This window comes from Puma concolor, chromosome B3, assembly GCF_028749965.1.
Source record: "Puma concolor isolate L17-30 chromosome B3, mPumCon1.1.hap2, whole genome shotgun sequence".
NCBI lineage: Eukaryota > Metazoa > Chordata > Mammalia > Carnivora > Felidae > Puma > Puma concolor.
The window spans coordinates 96,725,185-96,736,655 of record NC_141672.1 but is presented as its reverse complement, the minus strand read 5'-3'; the positions used below and the strand labels follow the sequence as shown (position 1 = coordinate 96,736,655).

The 11,471-nt window shown below is 38.3% G+C and overlaps 1 protein-coding gene across 1 annotated transcript in view; it reads right to left on the bottom strand.

Annotated features, from left to right (window-relative positions):
- Positions 1–368: 368 nt before the first annotated feature.
- Positions 369–11,471, bottom strand: part of TMOD3 (tropomodulin 3) — an 80,594-nt gene continuing 69,491 nt past the window's right edge. Inside the window, exons 6-10 of the mRNA XM_025920011.2 lie at positions 11,322–11,452; positions 9,572–9,679; positions 6,645–6,788; positions 5,552–5,696; positions 369–1,504 (exon numbers count right to left, since the gene is read on the bottom strand). Of these exons, the coding sequence (XP_025775796.1) occupies positions 1,470–1,504; positions 5,552–5,696; positions 6,645–6,788; positions 9,572–9,679; positions 11,322–11,452 (563 nt within the window). The 3' untranslated portion in view covers positions 369–1,469. The remainder of the gene's footprint in view (positions 1,505–5,551; positions 5,697–6,644; positions 6,789–9,571; positions 9,680–11,321; positions 11,453–11,471) is intronic.

Here is an 11,471-nt window from a genome sequence, read left to right as displayed (position 1 = left end):
TGAACAGGTCCACATCCCACCATGGTACACTGTGCAAGTGCTCGTTTGAATACCGTGAGCAGTACGAAGAAACTTCTCTTGTGAGAGATTCCTTTTACACAATATGGACAAAAAAGCCAGATGATGAAAGGGAATATAAGAGTAGATGGATGAGGGGCGCTTGGGTGGCGCAGTCGGTTAAGCGTCCGACTTCAGCCAGGTCACGATCTCGCGGTCCGTGAGTTCGAGCCCCGCGTCAGGCTCTGGGCTGATGGCTCAGAGCCTGGAGCCTGTTTCTGATTCTATGTCTCCCTCTCTCTCTGCCCCTCCCCCGTTCATGCTCTCTCTCTGTCCCAAAAATAAATAAACGTTGAAAAAAAAAATTTAAAAAAAAGTAGATGGATGAAGAACAGTTTTCCCTACTGGTTGGAAAATTCGTGGAATGCCAATTCAGTATTGTTGTTCTAATTCTGCAGTGCACACACAAACTTTCACGATACTGTGCCACAATTTATACACATGCCAGTTTCTAATTTACAGTAAGCATCAGTTTAAGTGACTATTTGGTATGTGCCTCAGACTTAAATTCCATCATGTTTGTTATCTTCGATGTCATGTGTTTAATAACCGCCTTCTTTTTTATTATCCTAAATAACCAAGAGTTGACTATATGTATGCCTTTTACAGGGAAGAAAACAGCTTGTCTACTTCGATGCTTTTTACTATGAGCTTTCACAAAAATTTAGTAATGCCCACATTATTGAAATAAAAAACTATAGTGAATTTAGCCATAACTGTCCTTTTAAACAAAGTACTAACCTGGCCAAGCTGATGACTTTGTTGAAACAAGTCCAGGTGTTGGTGACACAGTGGACAAGTGCGGTGACCAGGAATGTGCAGAAGGCCCCTTTCTCTCCCCAACAGACCGGCTTTTATTTCTCAGCCGATGACCAGATTTGGAGTCGTTTTAAAACTCTGGTATCTTGCTTTCTTGATAGAAGCAAAAAGCACACTCTTGCCAAGTTCATGTATTCTAAAACAGGAAAGGGCTCCATGTGATGGAGTAAGGAAAGCTGTGAATGTCTTGTACCTAACAGGTACAATAGCAATTCTAATGGCAGTAATGTCCCTTTGTGATTTTAAAAAGATCGGTCCTTAAAATGTTCATACTATCTACGTAAATGATTTCCTAAACTTTTTTTACAATTGCATTTTTAAACTCATGACTCCTTACAAACCATTTAAGCTAAATTAAAACTGATTTTAGCAGAAAGAAATAATGTTATAAAATACAAAATATCACCTATTGATTTTGCAATTTGAAACTGATAACAATGTAAACTAGAAAAAAGATACATGTAGTTAAAAAAAAAAAAAAAAAAGATTTCCAGTCTTTTCCCTTCTATCCAGGAAAATTTTACATCTGACATCACCAACATGAGCCCTTGGTGACCTTTTAAAGTCTCCCAAAGATTGTTATCTCGGTGGATTTACTGGTGGTCTCCTTCAACTCGTCTTTTGCGAACTGTGAGAAAAAAAGAGAGGATGTTAGAAATCCCTGTTACTTTGTACAGGGTTAACTTGCTTGTAACAAACAAGTTGCTGCAGAATCCAGTTATAGTTGTACTGACATGTAACGTCCATTTACTTGTTAAGCACTGAGGGGCTTCAAAAGGAGAACAAAGACGTGTCCTCAGCTCCCCTGTGCTTACACAGTAGCATCAGAAATCTAAAATCATGGTCATCAATCACCTTTAAGTCATTGCACCCATTTGTTATTTAAAAAAATTGACACCTCTGTTAAAACAATGAATTATAAATTACTGTGTTGAATTTTGAAATGACCTTCAGGAAGCTGGGATTAGAAAGTATTAAAAGCAACAAATATTTGCATGCTTTCCTGATTAGGCATTACAATGTATCTCCTTAGTTTGTGAAAGAATATACCAAAAACATTTTTTTTAAGTTGTTTGTTTATTTAGAGAGCACAAGCAGAGGAAGGGCAGAGAGAAGGAGAGACAGAATCCCAACCAGGCTCCGCACCATTAGCACAGAGCCCAATGAGGGGCTCGAACTCACAAACCATGAGATCATGACCTGAGTTGAGATCAAGAGTTGGATGCCTTAACCAACTAGCCATCAAGGTGCCCCAAACATTTTTGTCATTTTAAAGGTAAATGACTTGCTACTATTTCCCAAATTTTCTTTCTAGGGTCTCCTACAAAATGAACCAGGCTCTGACAAAACAACAAATACAAAGTAATCAGATCCTGGTAATGTGGTATAAGGTCACATGAGGGTACCATAATAAACTTTGGCCACCAAAGTGGTCAACTAATTCAGTGGATGGTGTACAGAAAGGCACATATATCTCAGGAGTTCCCAGCCTCTTCACAGACTGATGACCCCAAACCATTAGGCTGTACTCAGTAACAGTAGGATAGAGTCCTCAGGCAGACATGCAAGTGATGTGCATAAAAGCTTGTCTAGCTACTGGCTGGGTGCTAGCTAGAAAGTAAAAACCAGGAGATAAAAAGTATCAAGTTCCCATGAACATTTTTATACTTAAATAATTAAGTACACCCCGGGCTCTAATTTTAGTTCATGTTAATGAAAAGTAGGTTTCCTGTGTTTACTGAAATACTAAGGGAAAAAATCAAATAGAGACTTGAGTCCTCAAATACAAACCTAATTCATATTTATAGATCTCTGAAAAACAGAAATATCGAAAGGTAAATCAGATTAACTCTTTAGGGTAGAACATTTCCAAGAAAAATTTGAATTGCAGCAGGGTTTGGATGTTATTGGCAGACCATTTATGATGTTAAAATGCATGTTATAGGGGCTCTTGGGTTACCCAGTTGGTTGAGCATCTGACTTTTTTTTTTTTTTTCAACGTTTTTTATTTATTTTTGGGACAGAGAAAGACAGAGCATGAACGGGGGAGGGGCAGAGAGAGAGGGAGACACAGAATCGGAAATAGGCTCCAGGCTCCGAGCCATCAGCCCAGAGCCTGACGCGGGGCTCGAACTCACGGACCGCGAGATCGTGACCTGGCTGAAGTCGGACGCTTAACCGACTGCGCCACCCAGGCGCCCCGAGCATCTGACTCTTGAATTTGACTCAGGTCATGATCCCAGGATCATGGGATCAAGCCCTGTATGTGGCTCCTTGATGAGTGTGGAGCCTGCTTCAGATTCTCTCTCTCTGCCCCTCCCCCACCCACTCACATGCTTGCTCTCTCTCAAAATAATGTAAAATAAAATAAAATGCATGTTATTAAAAAATACATGTTGTAAACAAGATCTAAGACAAAGTGGAGCAAACAAGAAAGGAAGAAAATTAATTATGTGGTTATAAGGACAGTAATAGGAGACTCAAAGTTCAATCAAATATTGCAACATATACCATATAATCTCTTTGCTGCTACAGCTAGGACACTTCTTAGCCGGAGAGATGGGAGTAGGTAAGAGTATTTGGATGAACAGAAAATAATGAGAAGAAAAGATTATCAAAATCAACACTAAAGATCTGATACAGCCCGATTTGCAAGATGAAGAAAAACAATATGCCCAAGAGATTGTGTGTATGTTTCAAGTTTTGTTCTTTGGCATCTCTTTCTGGTGGCTACATAATTAGATTGCATATCAGAGCACATGTCTTTATGCTGGCAGCCTTGATCTGTGGGCAGCAATCAACGCAGGGCTCTAAAAAAAAGCTGCGGGTGCTAGGAGCACATAAAGTGCAAGATGGGCCCAAGAGCCATTTCCGACTCTTCCTTGGCGCCTACTTGTTACAAGCAGATCCTCGGCTCAGCCTCTAGACAAGAGGCTTATAAATTTGGCCCTATTAACAATTCTTTGGCAATTTCTTTCCAAAACCTACTCCACTAATACAGGTTCTCAATACTCTATGATCCATGAATTGCAAATAAGTTCTAACCTCATATCCTATCTCTGGAAGAGTAAATAGTTATTTTTTGAAGTATCATTTTAATCATGTATTTGGTGGCCTATAATGGCTCTCAAATGCCTCCCACAAAAAATCCAAAGAAATGAAGTTTCTTCCCATGTAATTTTAGTGCCTTCTACTAGCACTCCCTCTTAATCTGCTGACATCACTTTTTTATTCTGTTAGCTTTAAGCAGCAAGTACTTATTGAAGAATTATTCTCAAGGCAGCATCCTGCAACGAGAGTCAGTTTTCAAACTCTACAAGCTGTCCTCAGTATATAAATAACTTGCTTGGTCCCAAATCTGGGTTTTTATCCATGCAATTCCCCCACTCCAGGAATGTCCTTATTCTCATTTCATGTCTAAAAATCTGGCTTGGATCAGAATGCAACAGCATGAGGTGGGGGTCTAGAGAGCTACCAACACAAAGCTGTCTGCTTTCTCTCAGTTCTGCTTCACGTCAGACCACACCTTCACCATGACCTCCTCATCTCTATTACACGTGGCCCCCGGCACCTACTCACCTGCACAATGTCAACTGAAAGCAGCCTAGGAAATAGTTTTTATGTGTTCTCTCATCTTTTGGTATATTGTTGATTCTTGATGTAATTAGCGTGACTTTGCAAATTACACTGAGAATCAACAGTATACCAAACACACCAATTTCCTAAAATGCAAGAGGCTAAAATCTTCTATGGGAAACTAAGTCATTGAAGGACAGAAAGGGTTTGGACTAATACTCTTCAAAGTAATTTGGGTTGAGGGAAGGAGGCTGTAACATTTTCTGCATTTAAAGAATGCAAACTCAAATATGGTTGAAGCTTAAAAGAACTGCCTCACTTTGAAGTGCTATTCGGTTTAGGAAATGTTATTTTATCTCTTGTCTAAGTACCTCTTTAAAAAATCTTTCAGTGACAAACACAAAAGGTTCAATTTTTGGAAACATGTAGAAACAAAATTATAAGCATCATATTCTTTAATTCAGCCTTGGCCAGAACACTTGCATCAAACAGAAGCACAAGCCTCAGCAGTATTTCAGTGGGAACCAGGAAAAAAACAAGGGCAATGTCTGACGTTGACTGATGTGCACTGCGAGAGGACAACCTGCCCGGTAATGGCTGTGTCAGGGAGACTGGTAAGGACAGCCAACACTTGTGTGCCACATACTATAAAACTTGTATCAAAACTAGAATTACTCCATATTTTATCATGTAAAACTGGATTTCTGTCTAGGCCTGTTTGATAAAAAGGGCAAAAAACTTTCCTGTCATGTTGAAATCTTTAATCAGGAGGTGGCTTGTAACAGAGAACAAAATATTTGTTACAGGTAGCATTTATTATGTTTCTCGTAGAAAACCGTTCACTTAAAGCTGTGAAATATTTGTAAGCAGACCCACTAACCCAATGATCACGACAAGTGCACTTAAACTGAACTCTACTTCAATCAATATAAAAAGGCTTGTGCAGATTTAAAAAACAAAGGCCAAGTAATTTGTGCAGATTTAAAAAACAAAGGCGAAGTAATCTGTTAACATTTTTTTTTAAGTAAAAAAATGTTCCTCTAATACAGTAGCTTAATGATATAATTCAGAAATTTGATTTGAAATGCATATGTCTTACCTAAGTCATTGTTTTTTGTTATAGCATTAGCTGCCCTGGTTCGGGGTCCCTGCTGTGTAAACTGATAACCAAATTTAAGGATATTTGTATTTTCCTCAAGCATGTTGGCGATTTCCAATTCCACAGCTGTCCCCAACTGCTGCCTCTGGAATAATTAAAAATAAAGAACAGTATTAATAAACTAATTCAAAATATTTTTTGAGGTAAATCAAGACTAAGATATTCAAGTACATGCTGATTCTGTTGGTCTTTTTAAGTTTTCTCAATTCTTACAATATACATAAATAAGATAAACAAATCTTAAAGTTCAGTATATGATCATACAGACATCAAAAAATGAAGATTACCAAAACAAGATACCACTTCATACCCATTATTACAGGATGACTATAATCAAAAAGACAATAACAAGTGTTGGCAAGAATGTGGAAAAATTGGGAACCTCACACATGCTGGCACAAATGTAAAATGGTGCAGTCGCTGTGGAAAACAACATGGCCATTCCTCAGAAAGTTAAACACAGCGTTACCACTTGACCTCGCGATTCCACTCCTAGGTATATGTCCATGAGAAATGAAAACCTATGTTCATATAAAAACCTGTATACGAATGTTCATATCAGTATTCCTAACGTTCAAAAGGTAGAAATAATCCAAATAGATTATTCAGCCATAAAGATTAACTACTGATACATATTACAACATGGATGAACCTGCAGACTATTTTGCTAAGTGAAAGACAGTAGACACAAAAGACCATATACTATATAATTCCATTTATATGAATTGTCCAAAATAGGTAAATGTGTAGAGACAGAAAGTGAATTAGTGATTGCCAGGGGCCGGTGGGAGGGGTGATGAAAATGTTCTGGAATTAGTGGTGATGGCTGCACAACCCTATAAATATGCTCAAAACCCATACTAAAAATACTAAGTTAACATTCTGGATGCTTCAAATGTCTTCATCTCCTTTCAGGCCACCACCTTCCCACAAGACTGCACCAAAGCCTTCCTCTCACCTGCCTCCTAAACCCCCAGCCCCTACACAGCAGAGTGGGCTGGAGCTCCCACAGTTATCGCTGTAGAACACTGACCTGATTGTCAATCTTGAGCTCTGCCAGGGTTTCATTATCTCTCAAAGCATCAATCAGTGCTAGAATCCCAGCTCCTGTAATAAAGTTGGACTCCATATTTAAGCTCTTCAAATTTTTGTTCACTCTCAGCATATCTGCAAAAGCCTAGAAATTAAAGAAAGTATTTGAAGATAAAAATTGACAGCGTCTATCACATATTATACCTACTATAAACAAATACACTAATTAACAGAACAGCTTTGATGTTTCTCATTAGGTTGTTTTATCTTGACACACTACCTCACAGGCTTCACATGTATCTACTTTTCACAAGTACCCTGTCACAATATTTAGATTTGTCACTGTTGGTAATATTCTCTGCTGCTGTTCACACTGTTATGTTCATTCACACCCTACTCCTTGCTTCTTTCCCCGGTGTCTCTCAGTTTTTCTCAGTTTCTGGGTAGGACTAACTTCATCGAGGTCTCTTTGGAACAACTTTTCTTACTTAGGTCCTACTGCAGTTAGGTTACTGTGTCACCAAAGGAGGATAAATTGTGGATTGCTTTTCAGGGCAGAGACCAGAAGGGATGCCTAAGGCAGAAGGCCAGAAAAGCTCACAGATAAGCAGAACTTAAAGTCAAGTTAAAACAACAGGCAAGAGGGGGGCAGACAGAACTTGGGACAGGTATCTATTTCACTTTTGACACTACATAAAAAAGCTGGCTTTGAGATGGGAAAGATGGATGTGGGCAGCTCAGTGAGGAGACTATTGCAACAATCCAGGTAAGAGAAGATGGTGGCTAAGACTGACCAAGGTGGTAGTTGAGAAAGGGGTGAGAAGTAGTTGGATTCTGGAATATTTTGAAGACAAGGCTGGATATACATTTAAGGTGGTGAGAAAGGGAAGTCAAGGATGACTCCATTTCTTTCTGTCTTACGCAAATGAAAGAGTGAAGTTGTCATTTAGTGAGACAGGAATGAGTGGGAAAGGAGCATGTGTGGGAGGGAAGTCAGGAGTTCAGTTTGGGACTATTTGGGATGTCTGTTAGACATCCAAGCAAGCTGTTAAGTAAGTAGGTGGACATGAGTATGGAGTTCAGGACAGAGGCACCAACAGGGGATAATAACACTGGAAGTCAGCAGCATATACAGAAAATACACGGCAAAGAAACAGAGTGACATCAACTAGAAAGTGAGTGTAGACAGAGAAAAGAAAAGGGCCCAGGACTGAGCCCTGGGTCATTCCAATCCTTAGAGGTTGGGGAGATAAGGAGCAACCAGCATAGGGACCAGAGAAGGGATGTTCAATGAGGAGGGAGGAGAATCAAAGGGAGTGATGGCCTCAAAGCCAAGTGAAGAAAAAGGTTCATACCTTAACCCTGGAATGCAAGGTTGATTTAATATGCAAAAGTTCATCAATACAATATACCAGATTAACAGAGTAAAGGACAAAAACCACATGATCATCTCAATAGACACATTGAAAGCAATTGATGAAATCCAACACTGTAGATCCATGAATGAAATCCTCTGCAGATGTCAAAAGAAAGGTCTAGGGGCGCCTGGGTGGCGCAGTCGGTTAAGCGTCCGACTTCAGCCAGGTCACGATCTCGCAGTCCGTGAGTTCGAGCCCCGCGTCAGGCTCTGGGCTGATGGCACAGAGCCTGGAGCCTGTTTCCGATTCTGTGTCTCCCTCCCTCTGCCCCTCCCCCGTTCATGCTCTGTCTCTCTCTGTCCCAAATAAATAAATAAATAAACGTTGAAAAAAAAAATAAAAAACAAAAAAAAAGAAAGGTCTAGAACTTTATGCAGTGATATGAAAAGATCTCTAAGATATACTGTTGAGTGAAAAATTAAGTTGCAAAACAGCATATATTGCATGACTTCATTTATGTTTTTAAAAATTAAAGAAAATTGGGGCGGCTGGGTGACTTAGTTAGTTGAGCATCTGACTCTTGATTTCAGCTCAGGTCATGATCCCAGGGTCATGGGATGGAGCACCATGTTGGGCTGTGTACTGAGCATGGAGCCTGCTTAAGATTCTCTTTCTCTCTTTCTCCCTGCCACTTGTCTGTTTGCACTCTAAGAATAAAAATAAAATAAAATTGAAAAATTATAGAAAAGAAATACAGGTGGGAATGCAAGCTGGTGCAGCCACTCTGGAAAACAGTATGGAGGTTCCTCAAAAAACTAAAAATACAACTACCCTACGACCCAGCAATTGCACTACTAGGCATTTATCCACGGGATACAGGTGTGCTGTTTCAAAGGGACACATGCACCCCCATGTTTATAGCAGCACTATCACCAATAGCCAAAGTATGGAAAGAGCCCAAATGTCCATTGATGGATGAATGGATAAAGAAGATACCACATTTTCTTTGGAGTGTTACTCGGCAATCAATAAGAATGAAATCTTGCCATTTGCAACTACGTGGATGGAACTGGAGGGTACTATGCTAAGTGAAATTAGAGAATGACAAAAATCATATGACTTCACTCATATGAGGACTTTAAGAGACAAAACAGAGGAACATAAGGGAAGGGAAACAAAAATAATATAAAAACAGGGAGGGGGACAAAAAAGAGACTCATAAATATGGAGAACAAACTGAGGGTCACTGGAGGAGCTGTGAGACGGGGGGATGGGCTAAATGGATAAGGGGCACTAAGGAGTCTATTCCTGAAATCATTGTTGCACCATATGCTAACTAATTTGGATGTAAACTTTAAAAAATAAAAAATGAAATTAAATAAATCAAATTATTTAAAAAAAAAAAGAAAAGAAATACAGGAACAAACCCATAAAAAAGATTATGTACTGCTTAATAGCTAAATATCAACTGAAAAAAGAGTAAGTCATGTTCATAAAATCAGTTTAGCCATCTCTGTAACACGCTTGTATATAGCCATCATTTCAATATTATCAACAGTAGCTTACTTACAGCAGCAACAGGGTCATTGCTCCGGGTGGCTGCAAGACTGAAATATTTCACATGTGTGTTGGTTTCCAAAGCTTTTGCAAAATCTTTTAGAGTTGGAATTGGGATATTCTTGAAAGACAATATGTGAAATATTACATTTTAGTTTTCAAGAAATTCAGTCTATTAATCAAATATATTTATACTTTTTTTTTAAGTTAAATGTACTCAAATTACATACACATAGCATTTAGTCTACAAATGAAAACAAACAGCCTCCTTCATATCTACGTGATTTCCCTCTTATGGTACATCTGCACAAACTGTTGATCTAGAGCAGAGTATATATCATTATTTCTCTAGCATTTAAAGAAATTTCCATTATTCTACACTTAACTATTTGGATTATAGGAAGTCAACATTAGTATTCAAAATGGATCCACTTTTCTACAGAGAGAGAGAGAGGTCACTTAGTTTAAGCTACAAGGCATTAAGTGAGATTAATCTTACACTACCTGAAATGTGGAAAGATAGACTTCTAGAAGGCACTAATTTCTCCCTTTAGTACCAAGACTACAATTCCCTGTAGCCTGGTTATTTTTTGACCATTACTGTTGATTTAGAATGTGAGGATTTTTTTTTTAATTAAAATTAGTGATCAACCAGAAATGTTAGCTTTTTCCAAGGCTTTCCTTTTTTTGCTCAGAGGAAGGAACAGCTGCTAAAAGAACAGAAAGGTCTTATTCTCTAGCTTCTTATAATTACCAGATGCTCCCACAGCCCTCAAAAGACATAAAATGAGGAATTAAAAAAATAATAAAATAAAAAGGAATTCTTAATGTAGCTCTTATACAATGACCATTACTCTAGAGATAATTTGAATTTACTCTTCATAAATTTAATTTAATTATCCCTAGGCCCTCCTACCTCATTTCTCCTTTACTCCAAGGAAGAGCTACATTTTTAATAACTCAGTAAGATCCCAGAAAGCCTACTTCTAGGTGTCTACTCAAGAGAAATGAAAACATGTTCGCATGTTCATTATGTGTTTAATGGCTTTATTATAATCATCCCAAACCAGAGAGAATCCACAGGTCTATCAACTGGTGAATGGATAAACAAACTACAGCACATCCACACAACAGAATACTGCTCAACAAACTGATACATCCAACCACAGAGATGAATCTCAAATGCATTATGCTAAGTGAAAGAAGCCAGACTCAAAAGACTACATACTATATGATTTCATTTGTAATGCATTCTGGAGAAGGCAAAATGATAGGGAAAGAAAACATATCAGTTGCTGTCAGGGGCTAGAGCTGGGGGCAGAAAATGATGACAAAGGGGAGTAACATGTTCTACATCTGTGGTGGTGGTGATCTTACAACTTATGCATTTGTCAAACTCACTGGACCTGTACATGAAATAGCGAGAGTTTCACTATATATCAATTATAGCTCAAGAAACCTGATTAAAAAAAAAAAAAAAAAAAAAAAAAAAAGAACCCAAAAGACTAAAAAACTCTTTTTACTTTGAGAGCCAGAGAGATTTATGCTGACAGTCTGTAGGGTTTACAGGTTTACATGCTGCTCTTTAAAAAGCAAGTCAGAAAAATATTACACCTTAAGCTCTAGGAATCTAAGCATACTGTTAGGACCAAAAACTTTACCTTTAAGTAGAAAGAATTACACTATATCAAAACTGCCCAAACTCTCATCCTACAGCTGACTCAAAGCAATTAAAAACTTTATTAGTTGCTTAGCATACCTACCTTTATATTATTCAAATTGACTTCAACAAGACGAACATCATTTTCTTTAATTCTCTTTAAAGTCTCTTCAACATTGGTTGGATTTGGTGGCTCATCAAATACTGGAAGAATCTTTTCACCTTTCACCACATCTGTAGTAACAAATGAAAA